The sequence below is a fragment of the Coffea arabica genome, chromosome 10e, assembly GCF_036785885.1.
Source record: "Coffea arabica cultivar ET-39 chromosome 10e, Coffea Arabica ET-39 HiFi, whole genome shotgun sequence".
NCBI lineage: Eukaryota > Viridiplantae > Streptophyta > Magnoliopsida > Gentianales > Rubiaceae > Coffea > Coffea arabica.
Genome location: NC_092328.1, coordinates 7,765,638 through 7,785,475, shown reverse-complemented (window position 1 = coordinate 7,785,475; position 19,838 = coordinate 7,765,638). Strand labels below are relative to the sequence as shown.

At 35.4% G+C, this 19,838-nt stretch overlaps 3 protein-coding genes across 6 annotated transcripts; all 3 read right to left on the bottom strand.

Moving 5' to 3' along the window:
* Positions 1–1,374: 1,374 nt before the first annotated feature.
* Positions 1,375–6,560, bottom strand: LOC113712380 (transcription initiation factor IIA subunit 2-like). 3 transcript variants are annotated; one of them, XM_072066744.1, is made up of 4 exons: positions 6,339–6,560; positions 4,947–5,092; positions 4,781–4,831; positions 1,375–1,757 (listed from the first exon to the last, which is right to left on the bottom strand). In XM_072066744.1, exons 2-4 carry the CDS (start codon positions 5,073–5,075, stop codon positions 1,617–1,619), a joined length of 321 nt encoding a protein of 106 aa, XP_071922845.1. In that variant the 5' UTR covers positions 5,076–5,092; positions 6,339–6,560; the 3' UTR covers positions 1,375–1,616. The 3 variants fall into 3 exon arrangements, with proteins under 3 accessions (XP_071922845.1, XP_071922843.1, XP_071922844.1); XM_072066742.1 differs by lacking the exon at positions 6,339–6,560 and adding an exon at positions 5,274–5,428; XM_072066743.1 differs by lacking the exon at positions 6,339–6,560 and adding an exon at positions 5,251–5,385.
* A 732-nt stretch (positions 6,561–7,292) lies between these two features.
* LOC113712398 (uncharacterized) lies at positions 7,293–12,075 on the bottom strand. The gene is made up of 15 exons (XM_027235804.2): positions 11,798–12,075; positions 10,935–11,056; positions 10,779–10,838; positions 10,455–10,574; positions 10,262–10,381; positions 9,796–9,937; positions 9,469–9,639; positions 9,222–9,377; positions 9,026–9,132; positions 8,782–8,872; positions 8,560–8,701; positions 8,286–8,445; positions 8,038–8,154; positions 7,803–7,929; positions 7,293–7,699 (listed from the first exon to the last, which is right to left on the bottom strand). Exons 1-15 carry the CDS (start codon positions 11,834–11,836, stop codon positions 7,445–7,447), a joined length of 1,929 nt encoding a protein of 642 aa, XP_027091605.2. The 5' UTR covers positions 11,837–12,075; the 3' UTR covers positions 7,293–7,444.
* A 2,261-nt stretch (positions 12,076–14,336) lies between these two features.
* LOC113710999 (uncharacterized) lies at positions 14,337–19,404 on the bottom strand. 2 transcript variants are annotated; one of them, XM_027234115.2, is made up of 15 exons: positions 19,220–19,404; positions 18,997–19,118; positions 18,708–18,767; positions 18,128–18,247; positions 17,912–18,031; positions 17,508–17,649; positions 17,254–17,424; positions 16,682–16,837; positions 16,501–16,607; positions 16,182–16,272; positions 15,930–16,071; positions 15,697–15,853; positions 15,342–15,458; positions 14,932–15,058; positions 14,337–14,781 (listed from the first exon to the last, which is right to left on the bottom strand). In XM_027234115.2, exons 1-15 carry the CDS (start codon positions 19,385–19,387, stop codon positions 14,536–14,538), a joined length of 2,046 nt encoding a protein of 681 aa, XP_027089916.1. In that variant the 5' UTR covers positions 19,388–19,404; the 3' UTR covers positions 14,337–14,535. The 2 variants fall into 2 exon arrangements, with proteins under 2 accessions (XP_027089916.1, XP_071924314.1); XM_072068213.1 differs by having other exon boundaries at positions 16,501–16,589.
* Positions 19,405–19,838: the final 434 nt, after the last annotated feature.

Here is a 19,838-nt window from a genome sequence, read left to right as displayed (position 1 = left end):
AACCACTGTTTTATGTGGTTAATGTTTTATGTGGTTTGTATTTGCACCGTTGCAACTTGCAGAGTAGGACAAGCCATGATCCACCGCCCAACCCGAAACGAAAGTGCAGGTTCACGAATGAAATAGTGGCATGCAATTGGGAAAGGATGCTGATTAGTACTTGCGGATATTCCTTGGTACCAAAATCCTCGAGTTTTGTCGCACCAAAATGCCTCCTCAAGGCTCGACTACCTTTACTTTAGGGTGGCTCCAACGGTACGCTCCTCCATTCAACGCTGCTTGGGGGAGTTCACAAATGGCCATTACGCGCATCATGCATATCATATTTACAATATGATGCAAAATAGTACCGTTACTTGAAGTCTTACATTTTTTATAAGATCCGATAATCCATGTGACTCAAGGTTCTATTAAAAATTTTCAAAATTACCTTCAAAGGAACGCGGAACTATGTGATCGTGAAATACATCATCAACTACGATTGGACTCGTTCGAGCATATTTGAGAACGATTTGGAGGCAATGACAATGAAAATTAGTACTATTTATTATATTATTATTTGCATTTTATTTGATTTAAATTATGTCATGGAGTTAAATTAATTCGATAGAGTATTATTAATTAAGTATGAATTATTATGACATCTTCCCATTTAAGGGAAAAATATTAATATTTTTGAGGGACAGAAAAATATATATTATTGAAAATCACAAGTTAATAATATTAGTTTTTAGAAGATAAAAAATCGGAAAGGTAAAAAATTTAATGAAAGTTAATATTTTATTTTTCAAGAAAAAAGTGATTATTTTAAAAAATTAATCTTATTTATTTATGAGAAATTAGAGATGTGCATTATAAAAATAAATATTTGATTTAATTGTGAAGTCACGTTATTATCCTGTGTTGGATACCCTTTCTTTCTTTCACGTCATCTTCAAAGAGAAGGCAGTGTCGTCACCTGTGGCCTACGTATTTAGAGAAATCATACCATACAAATGTTTTAGCACTGGCATGATAGATTCATGCTGTTATCAGACGAACATTCGACTGATGGCTCCATGCTTCCTGATGCTTAATTTCAGAGGAATAATCACAAGAAAGAGGATGGAACAGAAGAAGAGCTCACAGGGATGTCAATAAAACGGGGAAGGAAAACAAATTCAATCCAGCCATCCATCTAATGGTCTTTGTTTCTGTTGAATGAAAGTAGTTCCAAGAATAAAGCAGCATAATGCAAAGTTTATCGCTAGCATCTTCGCAGCTCTGCTCAGATATCCACAAAATGCAACTAGACCTCACAACAACAAGCACGCTGGTTTTCTATTGAACAAAAACACAGAAACATGCTATGAAATCGAACCACCTTCTCAAGAATGAAGAAAGAATTAAAGACTATCCAATATGTATATGTCAAGTAGTCAAGAAACACTCAGTTTACAATGATCTGGGATTTATACAATGAGAGTTCCAGTTTCCCCCTCACTTACAAATACAACTACATGAATGAGCTTCCATATCCCTTCCGCCAACTCCTCTTACCAGTCTTTTGCACCATCTGGCAAATAGGTGACATCAGCAGCTAATATTACTCAATATCGGCCCAGTATGCAGCTTTCTCACTGTGTGAGCAGCTTCGAGTCACATGCCACTATCTTAACACGGCTGACAGTCTCTTGACATTCATCACTCTTGAAATGAGCATCTTGTAAGATGAAAGTCCAAACATTGTCACAGAATCTATAGGTGTGGAGATGTCCCTGTAGGACAATGCAAAACATGTTAGTGTTGACAAGTAACAAGAAACTAGACAGCAGCTAGCCCTTGGCAGTAGCAGCAACCGAAGCAGCATAACATCGAGACAAAAATTTGCCAACCAAGGAACTTTGCATCCGAGACTAAGCCCTACTCCAGTTTGAATGACACTTCTAAGCCAGCCAAGCCTACTCAAACTCATACTGACTAAGGCAGCTAAAACCGTGCTTTGTTCTTACAATTTTCTAAGCCATCAAAAATTTGAATAAGAGAACATTAACATCACCAGCAGTCTGACATACAGTAATCATGACTTTTTCCAGTCACTTTTTTTTTTAATCTTGTCTATCACCCTTTCATCTCACAAACATCACACCAAAAATAGCGACAGTAAATTGTAACTAACATTCTCCAAACAATCTTCAATTGAAACACACTGAGAGCAAATTTGAGAATCATACGCCCTAGCCCCTAATTCCTACAGGATGACATCAAGGTTCTTTCTGTGGAAAGCTAACCCAGCAGAAATACTCTTACAGCCACATTTATTGTACCAAAAGATAAACGACAGCACAGACTAAAATGAAGAATGCCAACTGATTGCAGCTGTCTTGCCATGTCACATGGCAGGATATATATGCATCTAAAGTGCACCAGCTTTCCACGTAAAGGATACATAAAACTTCTAAAAAATCAACATCGTTATCTCCCAAGTAGGCTAAAATTGCTTGCATCAGGCACAAAATCTTGATGATTGATAGCCACAACTTTCAGATCTATATACTAAATTGTAATAAACCCAAAATATTTCAGAACAAAATTAGTGGCATCGCTTTTCCATACTAAACTATTGGGGTTGATAATTGGTGCCAACCAATTTTAGCCTATAAATGTCCAGCTATACGTGATAAAATCTTTTAATATATGGGAGTGCCTGTGAAGTTTGCGTGGATGTTGATTAATGATAAAATACCATACTACTACTTTTTCGGATAATATGAGAAGTGGCCGACAAAATTACAATTCCAGCAAGTATGGAAACTAAAATGCTTCTCCAGTCACAACCAATCAATATTTCCACAAAAGCATGTCTTCACCCATTAACTTCATTACAGCATGGTATACTGGTATTCACATGTGTAACTCACAATAGAGATATCAAATATTTTGAAAAGAAGATCTCCCACACCCAAGATACCATAAGCAATTTGTAAAGTGCTTGATATGAAAGAAGAATAGAAAAGGAAAAATAAAAGGCTAAAAACAAGAAAATTCATAAACTTCTTTTGAAGTCAGTAATGTTCCCCAAAAAAGTCAGTAATATCACATGCAAAACTCCAATGCACTTTACAGCTCTCCCACAGAATCACATGTCAAAGTCTTTAATGTACTTTTTACCAAAACCATATAACAATGTACCAGCAAGCTATGCCTTTTAAAAATCACAAATTATTTGAGAGAAAATGTTCTCACATAATGGGGGGAAAACTATTTACTTATGGTTTTGACAAGATGACAACACTTAAGCATATAAACTGCAAGAATTTTAAAACAGAACAAAGGTAATTCCTTAAAAGTCTGAGCAATAATGTCCGAAGAAGCATGACATGCAATGCTTCAAAAATTATGCAAATGAAAGCATATGAAACACAATATTGGGGGACAGGCTAAACCACTCAAATCCCCCAAAGAAGAAAGGGTCAAGAACACAAGGGCAAAGCAAACCACATCCTCAGTAGCATAATTAGCTATACCTACTATGAGGTTTTCCTCGATCCTTCTAACGTCCAACACATTAATTATGTAAAAAGATGCCCTTTCTCCTTTTGTAGCTACCAATGTTCCAGATCTTATAAAAATCCTTTTCCATTTCTTTAAATTTGAACAGTATTCTAACCACAAGAATAAGTAAACTTGCAACATAATCTTGAAGTGGAAACACAACAACTGACATAATTAGGAGCAGCGATGCTTCTCCTAATTCTATATATTTATAGCAAGAACAAAAGAGAAAAGAAATTCAACTGAGCACTAAGAGTTCAGGAATTTGAAAGTGATCTAACAACAAAATTGAACTGAATTACAAAATGAATGTGTCCATGCAAGTCTTGAAACTTACAAATCCTCCACTAAGTCTTGCTAAGATGTACAAGCCTTTGAACCACCATAATCAGGTCCAAGTTGCATTATTCATGACTCAACAATATGACATACACGCATTTAACCAATTGAATACATGCAACAAATGCAAAATTTGAACAAACCATCTAGATACAACTAAACTGACCACCAAGAAAGCAAGTTTGACTGCTTGATCAAATCACATGTTTCATGTTCCAATACAGGAAAGAAGATGGAACAAGACAATATACATCTGCCTTGACATCACATGTAAAATAAGAAAGTAGGCACCACTACACAGTGTTTCACCAAATGCAAAAGTTGCATCAACGCACTTGCAGTATTTTAAATAGATGACATCAAACAGCATTAAGAATTTGAAGATAGATATATGGTTTCCTCTAGTAGAAATTAAGTAGTGAAACACATTTTCTGATACAAGAAGGCATTAGATATTGGATCACAATAACAAATTCCAAAAAAAAAGAAAGCATGTAACTTCATTTTTCTCTTCAGAACATAAGAAATCAATAAAGATCATACGTAAAAAGAATAAATATCATTTGTCATAACTGAAAATAAACCAACTTAAGGCAATCCTAAACAACCCAGATAGGCTAGAACAAATAGCAGTGCATCAAGAAGACTTATATATGACAAACACATTACAATAAACTATTTGTTCTAGGTACATAGACGCACATAAAACCGATATCTACGTCCACTGTTTCACATGAATTATTTCCCCCTGAAAATCAAATTCTAAGTACACAATATCAGTGCACAATGACAACCAAAACCATTACATAACCATCACAAAAACCGAACTAAAAAAAAAAACTCATTAAAATTTCACAAAACACATAACTATTCACTCCAAAAAAAAAAACACATACTACATACATACCTTAATTGAAACTTTGCTCTTCACTTGAGATTCAAGAGCTTCAGTCATTGACTGCGAGCAGTACAAAAAACAGTACCAAATATTCAAAAACAGTACCAATATCCGCGCACAACCAAGCTCTCCAACCCTAATTAATCAACAAAAGAAATTGAGATGGAAAATCAACCTTATCAAATTGAACCAGAACTTGAATAGCGAGCTCGGGGCTGAGGATGCCGTTAGAGACCATCTCATCAAGCGTCTCCGTCAAGCACATCCCGATCGTCGACCTCCGATACAGCTCGAACGTCGCCATAATCTCAAAGGCTTTTCCTACTCAAGATCCACAAATTCAAAACAAACATTTTCAGTAATTAAAACCAAAAACAAGTACTCGAATCCAGAAATTGAACAACAAGATTAATCGAAAATCATATCAATCGAGACTAATCAATAAACTCAAAGCTATTAAAAAAATTGAATGTTTTTACGTAGAGAGAGAGAGAGAGGTTACGATTGAAGACGAGGCGCACAAGAGAGAGTTACTGAGAGCTGTGTGAGAAAGTTAGAAAGAAGAACTGAAGAGGGAGTCGGGAGAGAGGGAGAGGATTTGGGGCCTTTTATACCCTAGAATTTGGAGAAGGGGGCTTATATAGGGGAGAACTCAAATCCGAATCGTAGGATGCCAAAAGACATTATTATCCCTGCTGTTTTCCAAAATTTACTTGTGAGGGATTGCTTTTTCTTTTTTCCAAAATTTATTTTTCCCCCTTTTATTCTAAGTGTAACAAAGATATTCATATATAGTGTATAACTTCAAAGATATGCGATTTAAATTCAAAATATGAGATTTAACTTCAAAGTTTATGATTTTGATGATTAACTGTATTTCTTTTTGTTTAATGCTAATCCCACATCTGCTTGAAGCAAATTTTAATGATTAATTATACATCTTTTTTTTTATTTACTTGAACCAAATTAATATTAGAAAATCAATATGAAAGTCTATACGTGTTAACATAACATACAAATGACCTTATTAACTTAGACTCTAAAAGCAGGTTATTGTGCTTATTACAATGGACCTTTTTTTTTTTTTTTTTTTTGGTTTTCTGAAAAAATGTTCCTAAAAGAAGGAAACAAAAGAAGGGGGCAAGAAAAGGGTATGTGGACAGGAGACCACATTACATTCTAGTCCTATGAGTTTTTGAGTCCATGAAATGTCTAAGGCCTATTTAGTCCATAGAAGTCAATATAAAAAAAAAAAAAAAAAAGGGGGCAGGCCTGTTATTTGTCAAGCAAAGATTTAATTTTGAGTAAAGACAGTAATTTGAATCGAATTTCCCCTTGATTTTCATCTAGTAGATAAAGAAAGAATCTGTTTGGCAAGTGAATTTTTTGGGTGTTTGTCTAAAACTTTACTGCAGTTTACTGTAGAAGTTTTTAAAAATTTTTTTGAAATGTGTAAATTTTTGAATATTTTGAAGTGTAGTTTAAATATTTTGAGAAGTTTTTTTTTTTTAAGTTGTCGTAGCTAAAATTTTTAAAGAACTTATAACAAACTTGATAAAAAACTTGCCTGCCAAACAACGCCGTGCCAGTGTATGCCAGTTTTGTACTGTACCTACTAATTTCTGTGTTTTTGCATGTGTCCCTTCCCTCACACTCCCCTATCCCCAAAAAAATTTTTTTTTTTGAGGGATGGGTTTTTGACGTGTGATTATGAATATACTAGTTCTTGTTGATATTGATCGTTGATGTTGATGATGGAAATTAGGGGGTTGATGCCTGATTTGGACCTGATTTGCTAATTTATTCTGACTCAATGGGCTCTTATCAATTATTGAGACTCTCAACCGGTGGAAACTAGCCACCTCACGTAACTTGGCAAAAAAACGTGGCAAATCCTGATGCCTTTGCTCTTGCATGCTGGCAATCTACACCTCTTCTCGACTGAGATCAGCAAACCATACTTTCTTGCCCGCAAGAGAAAGATAGACAAAGAAAGACCAGATCAGGAAAAAAAATTGGATCATGGAAGAAGTAGAGTCTGCAGCATCACAACAAGAAGTCACTCCCAAGAGAAAGCATCATGAAGGTTCAGTAGCTTCTAATATCAGAAGAGAATGCCTTTCCTTCACAACTTCATTACAAGAAGGTTTCCGCTACATCAAAGGAATTGTTGTTGGACAGGTACTGGTAGCTTGCTTTTTGTAGATGCTCCCACCCCACACAAAAAATTACATGTAGCTGTGAAATTTTCGAGTGTGATAGTAGTTTATTGATGGATGCAGGCAAAGAAAATGACTGCCAAGGATGAGCATGAAGCTACTGAAGCTGATCTGTTGGCTTCAAAGATGCAAGTTGATGCTGCTGATGAAGCTGAAAGTACCAAGAAGAAACTTGATAAATCCTATTAAACTTTGTCTTGTGCGTTTATTTGTCTGATCTTCAGTGTTTCCTCTTTCAGTTTATGCAAAATATTGTGGTCTATGATGCATGCATGTAAAGTCATTACGATGATACAGACATGGAACAAATGTTATGCTCTTATGCATAATTCTCAAGGGGCATATTACTTGCTGAAATGCTGATGCAAGAGATGTCTCGGTGCAGAAATTTCTTAGTGATGTACAAATTTGATAGACCTTAGTACCAAGCTTTCTTTGTCTAAAGACTAGAAAGTTATTTCATGGGAATAGTGTCTGGTTCAGGACACTCCATGCGGATATAGTCATACATAATCCCATGGAGAGCAGTGTCATTTTTTGCTTGTGTGAGGTATATGACATTGTAGCCTTGCCGGAGGTGAGATTCCGGTATGTCGATGTTAAACAGCCAATATAGCCCATGGACCCCATGTCTTGCAATCGCATTATCACTTCCTATTAATCCACTGGTGAAATGGGGTGGATTTGCATCTGGATCATTAACCCTCACCTAAGAGAAATTGTTGATAAAAAAGTTAGGATAACATACATTAAGTTTTTATCTCTTGTATTCATCAAGAAATGGGAGAAAACTAGGATATCTTCATCTGTACCTGCAACTCAGAATAGGTAGCTGAGCAGAGTGCAATTCTCAGTTTGTAAGTTCCAGTTTGAACAACATTGTCAACTTCAAAGTTTACTTGCCATGTTGTTGATTGAAAGATATTCTCACCTATTTTTCTGACATCCAAGATATATAAATTGAGACATTAGGCATCTCCTGTGAAATGGACCTTTCAGGTATGGTTCCATGTTATTGCTCAAATGAGGCAAAGCAAAAGATTGTACCTGTTTACATGAGCATAAAACCAGTCTTTTCGGTAATCACTGGTGCCAACTGTGTATACCAAATCTCCATCAGGATATAGGTCTGCATATCTCTCCCACAAGCCATATTGCCTAAACCTGTCCCAAAAAAAAAACAATTGTTATTGAAAATTCTGAGTTGCAAAAGTAAAAAAGACAATTTTAATGTAGAGTATAAAAATGGCCACTTAGCTATCATACTTATAAATTGAACTAGGAAGATAAATGACCTGTCTGCTGGAAGATTTATGTACAACTTATTGATGTACAATGGATTAGGATCAGGAAAATAGAACTCTGCGGCAGAACGATCAGGGATGCCAATTTCCCACAATGTTGGCCCGTCTCTTGGTGGTTCAAATACAAGATCTCCCAGCTCTACCTCACAGCCTGCATTGTTAACATTTGTTGGTCACAACTTCACAAGTGAGAACGTATGATTGACAAACTGAAAAAGAAATTAAGAAATTTGTTGCCCTGCCAAATTCTGAATTGTAGTATGACCTGCAGTAATGGTTATTGTGGATTCACTTCGATAATCTCCAATAAAGCCCGGAACCCAAGCGTAGAGATTATATGTAGCGGGGGAGACATTGTTGATTGAGAAATAGCCTTGGCTATCAGCTCTTGTCCAGAATTGGTAGCCCTGCTAGTAAATCAATGCCAAAAGATAGTCTTCAATATTGATAGATGCGATTGGCATTATCATCTCTCAAATAGTATTACCTTGCATTCTTTTTGAAATGACCCAATCTCTCCGGGAGGAGCCAACCCCACATAGGCACCATCTGCTACTATGAGCTCCTCACTTGTGTACCTTGCCAAGGTACGATTTTTCACAGATAATCAATAAATCTACTTCTAACTTCAAGAGATGGTGGTGAATAACTAAATGGTCATGTTGCAAAATCTGAGCCTGAGGATTCCTATTGATGGACATTCCTAGACTTCTGCTAAGAGATTCCTATACCTGTCTTGCACCAGTAGGTTGCCACTTACAATACCTCGTTGATCAGCTTTTGGAAAATCTTCTGAAGCTGGGAAACCATACGGCCAGCTTTCAACTTCTTGGTTCATCTAAACCAAAGAATGTCAGCTTCATTGTTTTCATGCTCTATTCTTGGAAATGTATTTTGAGGTAAGCAGTTGAGTGTTTAAGGTTTAACCTGTCGTTTGGCATCATTCCACAGTTTAAATGCCTCATTTTCATCTGATGCGGAGTTGAGATAGATGAAAACAGGACCAAAAACTTTCTTCCACGGCTCGCCTTCGCCAAATTTGACCACCAAATCAGTTCCTCCATAATGAGTGCTAACAAACATCTAATAGAGTAGTTATTTATTAGCAATACTATCTTGGTTTGGATCACTCTGTCAGCTGTTAATAGGATTAGATTGTAAGTTAGTTACACACAGCAAGGGTGGTTGGGTTGACATGAGAGGTGAGGTCCTGCTTGGTTGGCCCTCCAGTCCTGAACTCATTGCTTGGAGTAATTTGCCAGAATCCTACTGGTGGTTCAAGGCAAATAAATCCATGCACTTGATTATCTTTGTTCTCACATGAGTACTCGTACTTGTCATCGACCTGCTCATCAGTGGATAGTACTCAGTAGACATGACATTATGTCATAATGAAACCTAGGATCAGATATGTGGAAAAAGTGGTAGAACAAAGAAACTGCTTTCAATTTTGGTTCAGAGAGCAGTAATGTTGTTTAAGAAATCAGATTTGGTTGATTACTTCTCCTTTAAATTCTGGTTCGATAGGATCAACAAGTCTGACAGCTTCCGGAAAAGCAAGTTCTTCACCCCTTGGAGGTAATCTATCATCAGGAAGGGGCATGTACCTTTGCCTGTCATCTGATATAGCCATGTAACGAAACCTAGTTTGCAATGCAGAATAAAATTGCGGTTAACTTCAATCTTTTTGCTGATCAGTATCCGTCTCTGCATCAACTAATCCTCTTAACCTCCATTACTGCCAATACTATTAAGTCATGTTATTAGCGTTCACCCAAAAAGAAAAAAAAAAGGAAATGGGAAAACGTTTGTTGTTCATTTCCGTAATCAAGGCATTTAATTGGTACCAGAAAACTAGATTTTGATGCTGAGTTACTCATTTATGTTCAGAATACATATTCAGTGAGACATGTGAGCTAAGATAAAAATATTTAGAGAAACAAGTAAAAATCTGCAGGTAAGGCTACTTTTGTATATTGAGCATGAAAGCAATCCTGGTCTCGTTGAGGTTGAATGCAGGCATATCCTCATTGCGTTCATAAATGGCATAAGAGTAGAAGCCTGAGCAACCACGAAACAACATGAACCTACAATTTTTATCAGAATAGAGTCAAAATTCTGTCTTTTACTCTAGTGTGCCGTTTTAGAACAAGAATGGACCTTTTATCTATGCTTAATGGGGCATGATCACCCTGAAGTGAAGGATCCCACATCCTTGTGAAAGAAAGCTCCACTTGTTCATCGGTTTCAACCACAACTCTGAAAGTGGTTCCTTCAATTCTGCACAATAATCAAATCATTAGATTGTGAACCACTGTGTAATACTCATTTATTTCCATACAACTCAGCATCAACTCTTGGAAATCATCCTTAAACCATTGCATAAGATGCATATGGGATCATGATCTGTGTGGTGTAAATATATGATTTTGAAAGATCAATCGAAGAATAAAGAATGCGAGGGTCATGGAAACAGAATATTACGTATCAAATTTTCCTCTTGTCCCTGCACTTCCAGCTTCACTCCAGTTCAGGTCCCAGAATCTGTTGACTCGATAGAAGAAGTTAAATCTCAACAACGTCTCGTACTTTATTTCTATTATAGTCCAGTAACTTAGCATTAGGAATAGCTTAGCTTACCCTCCTTTCAAGTTTGGATTACTAAGCTCAAGCAAATTGTCAATTCCACAATACTGGATTTCAATGAGATTCCCCCCTGGATTTGTTAGAGTGAGTTGGAGTATTCCATTAGTTAACACCACCTGTATGGAAGATGATAGTACTGATCATCTGTGGATATTAACATGTACAGCTAATTAAGTCATCAATCCGCAGCAGAATTAAAATTATGATGGAGATTATAAACTTGTATGGTATTGATTCTTTCTTGGCTTTCCCGCATCTAAAGCCCCTCAGCAATATAGCAACAAGCATCTCATATATGTGTAACTTTCTGAACATCCTGGATACCAAATCTAACTTCTTCAGTTCTTTGAAGTTTGAAGCTTTCTAATATTAACTTCTTCAGTTCTTTCTGATCATCTGTAGATATTAACATGTACAGCTAATTAAGTCATCGATCCACAGCCGAATTAAGATTATGATGGAGATTATAAACTTGTATGCTATTGATTCTTTCTTGGCTTTCCCCTCAGCAATGCAGCAACAAGCATCTCATATATATGTAACTTTCTGAACATCCCAGATACCAAATCTAACTTCTTCAGTTCTTTGAATTTTGAAGCTTTCTAATGTAAATCTACACCCACTCCTACTCAACCAACTTTCCCTTGCAGTTTTTCTAAACTTTCATGGTTGTGAACATGGATACTTCCAAATTTCCTGACAATGAGTCAAATGGAAGTGGAAGAGTCTAAAGTAATGTTTGATATCTTAGACAAGTAGACGGAATAATGTGCAAAAAGATGAACTTTTTATATCATAATATATTGGAATAACTCGATAAAAAATTATATATACAATAGTAAAATGATATACAATACTTGATCATCTTGAATACGCAGTTGAACCGCTGCAGCCATAGACCTCTTTCCCAGACCACCACCTGACACCTCAGGGAACTATGTTTCTCTCCAGTTGAAGAAAATATATTAGATTAAGAATGCAAAATTTTGTAGATCGAAAAGCAAACGTAATATCATAACTTTTGATGCACGATAGCCACTAGACTTGAGTCTGCCTCAGGCTTATTCAGTAGTCAAGAATCGGTTGCTTTTATTATGCTGGAGGAGTATTTTCTCATTCCAGTTTTTGCCTTAACGTCAACGACAACTCTATCTTCAACGACAACGAATAGCCAAATGTGGAGCTGGAAGCGTCATACGGAATATAAAATAGCTAAATGTTGAAAAGTGGTTTGTATGCTTTAGGCAGAAAAAAGAAACAATCATTATCAGTGATATATAAAAAAGTAGGAATCTTGGTATTAGGGAGTGTAAGTGAAAGTACTTTTTTTACCATAGTTTTTGTTATTCCTAAATTACCTTCATGTCTTTTACTTAGAATTATTACATTTTAATGTGACTGGCACTAATTAAAATAAATGAAACACTCCAATTGATTACATCTTAATAGTATTGATAATTATAATTAAAAATTGATCATTAAAAACTATTTACCTACTGTTGGACTCCATCTCAAGTTATTATACGTATCAAAATTTCTTAATTGAAGCATTAAAAATTTCTCATTAGTAAGTAGTTGAGTTTGTATAAAAGAAATTAATTTCAAAAAATAGATACTCTCTAGAAAATGAAGAAACATACAAGGAGAAGAGAACCCTTTTTAATATGTATATTTTCATACAAATATCACGAGTATTTACAATTATGCACTTTTTACCAATATGAACAATTTTTCATGTTACACCCAATGGAATTTCAATATACAAAAAACGATGATACCTTTATAACTAAAATAGCAGTATTAAACTGAAAAAAAGAAATTTGAAAGAGCACCATACAAACAACTATTATCATTAATAGCAACCGATCAAAACAAGAAAAATTGAAAACTATTATAAAATGACATAAAGTAAATAGCAAATGAATTAAAAAGGTAGAATACATTAATACCATAAACAACATCCAAATCATTGATATTTAGAGGAAGACAAACATTGTTACTGACAATAATATAGTAATGCTTCATTTGTATTGGTTTAAACAAATTAAATCCATCCATCAAGCCAGAAGCCATCTCCAATGATAAAATAAGAATTATAATAAGAGTACATTTAAAATGAAGAATGATAGAATGAAAATGATATCCAAATTGTTTTTAGTGATGTCCAAAATACCCTTATTTTTCTAATGATTACATATATTTATTGTATTGTAATATTAGTGAATAATGGAAACGGTTATGAAATAAAAAGATTTAAAATTAAGTAAATTTCATTTATGGTGACAATTGTAATTAGACAGATTTAGTGCATTCCAATAATTGATATTGGTTATGGATTAAAAGTTGGAAATTAAAAAAATAAAACACTGCAATGTATAAAAAATTAATATTAAAATTGTTAACTAGCCACAATTCTCATTCCAATTCCATGATCATCAAAAAAACTGATATTAAAACCAAAAATATTGTGCTCATATGACGAAAAGTAGACTTTTTGCTTTTGCTTCGCATTGGATATTTTGCTAATAATATGAATAAAAGAAAAGGAAAATAGAAAAACTCCAACTATCTCTATCTATAAAATTTTAATTGTCAGAACGTACAAGCTAAAAAAACTTTACCTGGTGGATCATTTATAATCCATTATTGACAAAAATAGAATTAACATAATACAAAGAATTCAAATTACATGTATGTTTATTTTTCTACCGTACTTATATTCTTCGTTTACAAAAAATTGTGATGATTGTGGTTTATATGCAATAGAATCATAAATATGCAAATAATTTTGGTAAAACATGATATTATCAATATTTGATATGTTAGAGTTCAAGCTATAAATCAAAAGTGTTTTGCTTCATGATTCCAAATTCAATCATAAGGGACATGTCAATTACATTAGAATGTTTTCTATCTCTTTTCATCATTTAATAAAATTTTTAAAAATAACTAGCTTAAAAAAATAACATAAAAATACTATATTATGATGTTGATGATCAAAATTTCATAAAAATTTTTTAGTAGCTAAAGAATAATATATTTCAAGATATTACAATCTCGTGCAAAAGTTTTGCACGTCAACTATTACCAGTGACAAGAAAAGAATGTTTGAACGTTACACAAGTCTCAGGTAGCTGAAGCTATCTGATATAGATTTGCAAATTCTTTCCAGTTCCCATCAGCCCTTTCTTTCTATTACAAGCACAACCACTGCAGCTGTATATCAGCTACAGATTACACGATATTGAATCATTTACCACGTCATGCACATTGAACTCGTTAGCTGCCACTATAAGCACACCAATTGAGATCCATGTTTGGAATCAACCATAATGCATAATTGCATGGGGAAAACCAGACAGTTGTACCTTTCCGTACGACATCAAGTTGTATAGCTACGGGAATATAGTGAGAATTATTCCCTCAACAAGGGTGCAAAAACAAGAGCAGAATGGAAAAATGGAAAAACATAAGGATAACTCCGTCAAAAATGATTTCATCTGACCTAGTTGCTGAACCAGTTTTAGGTTCAATACAAAATATGAATAATGATCGTTAAAACTTTCTATACCAAGATGATGTACACTAAATTTTGTTAGGGATTCAATGATGAGGGTCCTTCCAAACGAATGTAGTCATACATAATTCCCTGGAAAGGACTGCTGCTTTTTGCTTGTGTCAAAAAAATAGTATTATCCCCCCCTAAGAGTTCAGAACCTGGTATGTCAATATTGAACAGCCAATATAGGCCATGAATTCCATGCCTTGCTATCGCATTGTCTGTACCAATTACTCCACTTGAAAACAAAGGTGGATTTGCCATTTCATCATTGACCCGAACCTTCAAAGAAATGTCAAACTTTAGTCTCAAGGTTTAGTAACGAGTCAAAAAAGTAGATGAAGGGTCCCTTTGCCCTCTGGCCTGCAATTTACTGGTGTGTATTTGGTTTTTTGCATTCACAAGATAAACACATGAAAGAATGAACATTACCTGCAAGTCAGAATTGTGTGCAGATGCAAGTGCTATCCTCAACTTATAGGTTTCAGTTTGATCAACATTATCGATCTTGAACTTGATTTGCCAAGTTGTGCTCTTATAGGTGCCCTCACCTACTTTCCTACACAACAACCATAAGGGAATTAATATAGAGTTGATCAATGGTTTTGTAGACCAGAAACTTAATTAATATGTATAAAGACTTTATTTCTGCAAGTACTTCGGAACTGATCTAGTTAGCCATGTTTTAAGAATTTTCTTGTTTTGGTGAGCCAGACTGATTCAAATTAATATAGTGCAACTATAACCACCATTATGCTAACAGATGTGGAGTTCTGGTATAAAGAAAAGGTAATCCTTTTTGTTAAGATTTCGATTATTTGAAAATCAAATGGCTGGATCACCTGTTAACTTGAGCAAAGAACCAGTCTTTCTTATAGTCACTGACATCGACAGTGTAGACCAAGTCTTTTTCAGGGTATAGTTCTGCATATCTCTCCCATAATCCGTACTGCCTGAACCTGCAAAAGGAGACAATTGGCAGGATTTGATTTGCAATGACAGAAATAATGTCAAGATATGGAGTTTTCCATTAGTCTCCATGCATGAAAATAGTTAAGCACTAACTCTTCAAGCAAGAAAGTAAATAAGTAATAGTCCAGCTGTTCTTTTTTTCACGTATAGGGTATAATGGCTTGATGAGTAGCCACTTACCGGACTTGGATATGCATACTTATACAAGCAGGAAGAAGAACTCACTTATCTGGATGATTAACATAAAGTGGATTGATATACTTTGGATTTGGATCAGGAACATAAAATTCTGCAGCAGAGCGATCAGGAATGCCGATCTCCCACAATGTAGGACCATCTCTTGGAGGCTCATAAACAAGCTCACCAACATCAATGTCGGACCCTGCTCTAAGAAGTATGCCACTGGTCAGAACAATGTCATAAAATCCAATTCAAAGTTCATTCAAATTATTTGAGACCTGGTGATATGCCGATTGCAGCATCATGCTTATAGTCTCCAATAAATCCAGGCACCCAAGCATAAAGGTTATAGTCACCAGGACGTATGTGGCTAATGGCAAATGAGCCACTTTGGTCGACTGTTGTCCAAAATTGATAGCCCTGGTAGAGTTAGAAAATGCCACAACTATCAGCACCTGATTTGAACTAAGAAAATACAACCTAAGTTTCAGAAGGACTGATAATCTGACATGGTTTTCAAGACTAAATACCTTGTTCTCCCTCTGCCAGGACCCGGCATTTCCAGGGGGTGCTAACCCAACATATGCGCCTGCTGCTGGCATAGCTTCCTTATTAACACACCTACTCAGTTCAGAATAAGTTTATTGCTAAGCATGACTATATTTCTAGTAATACTACTGTTTATATATTTAGAATGACTAATACAAGTATATACATCAAGCTACACACAGAGATTACTTAATAGCATGAATCTGTATTCTGAATTGACAAAACTAGTAGATTGTATAATCAACTTTGCAAAACGTTATCTACAAACTAATATGGTTATAACTAACATATGATGCAAACCTGTCTTGGACTAGCAAATTACCCCTAACTGTTCCCCTCTGATCAGTCTTAGGGAAATCTTCGGAGGCTGGGAATGTGTAAGGCCATGACTGGACTTCTTTGTTCATCTGGAAATCAATTTAACTAGCACCTCATATAGAAATCAAAAATTGTCACACAATTTATTGGGCCAAGGCCTCACCTGTTCTTTGGCATTGTCCCACAGATCTTGTGCTTCTGCTCCCTTTGGCGCAGAATTAAGATATATACAAACAGGTCCAAAGACTTTCTTCCACACCTCTCCGTCTTCAAATTTTACAATAAGATCTTCCCCAGCATAATGTGAAGTCACAAATATCTAAATATCAGGATGCAAAACTACAATTAGAACCGTTGATACAAATTATTCTGAAGTTTTATCTTTTTTTTTTGGGTCGAAAGTGAAAGTCGCCAAAAACAGGTGGAATGCTCTTGAAACCAATTGACTCAAGTGAGAGAGAGGAGTACATGCAAATATGTAAAACTATAATCTATACCTTGTTGGAGATTGAGCTTAAGATCTTTTACTCCTGAAATTTTCTAAAGTCTAGTTTAATACAGAAAAGAAACAAGTGTGACGCATTCTGCTGTCGAATATTATTGCTTTGACTACATGAAATGTATTGCTTGAAGCTGTATGCTCTATTTACAAACTATGTGTAATTTTTCTCCATCAGTGATGCAACTAAAATTGTTCAAAGCCAACAGCAAAATTCTTCATCATCAGCAACTTACAGCTAGGGTGGTTGGATTGACATGGGAGGTTAGGTCTTGTTTGGGTGGTCCTCCAGTTCGAAACTCATTGCTGGGAGTAATTTGCCAGAAGCCAACAGGTGGATCAAAACATATCCATCCATGAACTCGATTATCTTTGTTCTCAAGTGAGTATTGATACTTGTCATCCACCTGTTTAGAAGGTGATCAGTGGAATAAACAGGCTAGACGGTCAATTTACTTTAGGAGAACATTATGGCCAATCTCAGATGTACCTGTCCTTTGAATTCTGGCTCTATTGGATCAACAAGAAGCACAGCTTCTGGGTAGGCCAATTGTTGTCCTCTTGGTGGTAGCCTGTCATCAGGAAGTGGCATGAATCTTTGCCTGTTATCAGTTATGGCAATGTAGTGAAACCTGGCATGTAAAAGCACCATTGTCACACAGTAGTCCCGTGCAGCTGAATGTTAAATAATCATCAATGAAGATTATTCTATTTGGCAAAAGTCGTTTTCCAGGTAAAACTGTGATGGTTTAGGATCTGCATTTTTCATTTGACTCATTTCATTTGTGCACAAATCATGTAAAGTTTTCCTCCACTTTAAATTAGAGTGTTCTGGCAAATCCCATTTAATGGTTTTTTTTTCGGACGATAGGAAAGGTGGATGAAATATCTTACTTGTCTTTCCTAAGCATGAAGGCAATCCTGGTTGTGTTGAGATTGAAACCAGGCAGGTCCTTTAAGTGTTCAAATATGGCATAGGAGTAAAAACCAGAGAAACCGCGAAGCACGACAAACCTACAAATAATTCTTTATCAACGATCATCTTCCACTGTGACCACAACGAATCAGAATGATAAATTATGAATGGAAGTTAGTGACTACAAGTAAAACCTTTTGTCTATAGATAAAGGAGCCTGATCTCCTTTCACTGAAGGGCTCCAGATTCTTGTGAATGAGAGCTCAACCTGATCCTCTGTTTGCACTATAACCTTTAAACTTGTTCCTTCTATCCTGCAAAACAACAAAAAGTTATTTTTCCCCCATGTAAAATTGGTAGAGTTATGTATTATACTCATCTGTATAATCACTTTGATTTTTGGTTTTGACTGTCAGAAAAGGATGCCCAGAAACAGAGAAGATCAGATATTTTCCTGATTTAATAGCACATATGGCCTTTATGGCCTTTATGGCCTAAATTTGAAGGTATATCACAAAGAGAAAAGAACCGAAAATTAAATTTGGCTTATCTACTCTAACCCAGAAAGGAACGGTGTAGGAGAAGCAAGAAAGAATAAAAATTAACTGCTTCTTGCAGAAATAAACTCATGCATGCTGCAGGGAATCAGAGAGAGTATATAGAAGGAAAAAACAAACACAAGACGTCAAGGACACTAGAAAGAGGGGACGAATTTTAGATTTCTGAGAGAAAAAGAAAAAAAAAGAAAGAAAGGGAGTATCAGGGAAGACATACGTATCAAATTTACCCCTGGTGCCTGGGCTTCCTGCTTCACTCCAGTTGAGATCCCAGAACCTGTTATTTCCATAAGCATCAAGCATCAGTCCCTTCAAGGTTGCAATAGTTGAGAGTTCAGTTGTGTTTCATTTACAACAAAAAGAAAATAAGACTTGCTAATAGTTGGATGAAGGCATAAAACAGAAAACAGCACAAGAAATAGAAATGGTTGATCCTTTCTGATGCATCTGCATCCATAAAAATGTGCTCAAATATATTCTCTACGTCCACAAAATCAAGATGATACCCTCCATTCAAATCTTGGTTGTTAAGTTCCAACACGTTGTCAATTCCACCATACTCTATTCCTCTCAAGAGTCCCCCAGGATTTGATAACGTGACTTTTACTATACCATTATCTATGACAGCCTGCAAGAAGTAATGATAATCGCATTGACATCAGAAGAAGAAAAGTTTCATTTCTGCTATCTGAATACAGATTAACGACGAAGAAGGGAAAAAAAAATTACATGATCAGCTTCAATATGCAACTGAACTCCTGTGGCAGCCATAGGCTCATTCAAGGTGCTGGTTGGCTCTTTCTGTAAAACCAAAACAGATTCATCAGTTTTTTTTACCTTTATACATGCAACTAGGAATGGGAAAATTTCAGGGCTGAAAAAAATTGATTTGGGCATCCAGGAAATTTATTGATACGAACAAGGGAGTGATTCTTTTCATGACACAAAACATTACTGTTCTGTGAAATTTATATCAAATCAGGACAGCTCATCGAGGAAACAGAATTAAAGTAGTCAACTAGTACGCAGCAAAAGTACAGAAACTTGACTGTAGTTATAAAATTTTTTTTTTTTGGGCTTAAAGTAGACATTGAAGGGATTGTCTCTCACCATGGATTTGGAGCCTAAATGGTGTTCTTGTTTGGTTGTTTCACATGATTTTAGGTTCTGATTTCAAAAATTAATTTGTTTTTATTTTTTCCTTGTTCTTGTTGCTTTTGTTTCTTGAATTTAGATTTTTCAATAGGCAACAAAATCTTACTACAATCTTCTGTTGATAGCGATTAATCAACTTTTTGAGAAATCTACACGTCAATCCAAAAAACAGCTTCTGTGAAATTTCGCATAA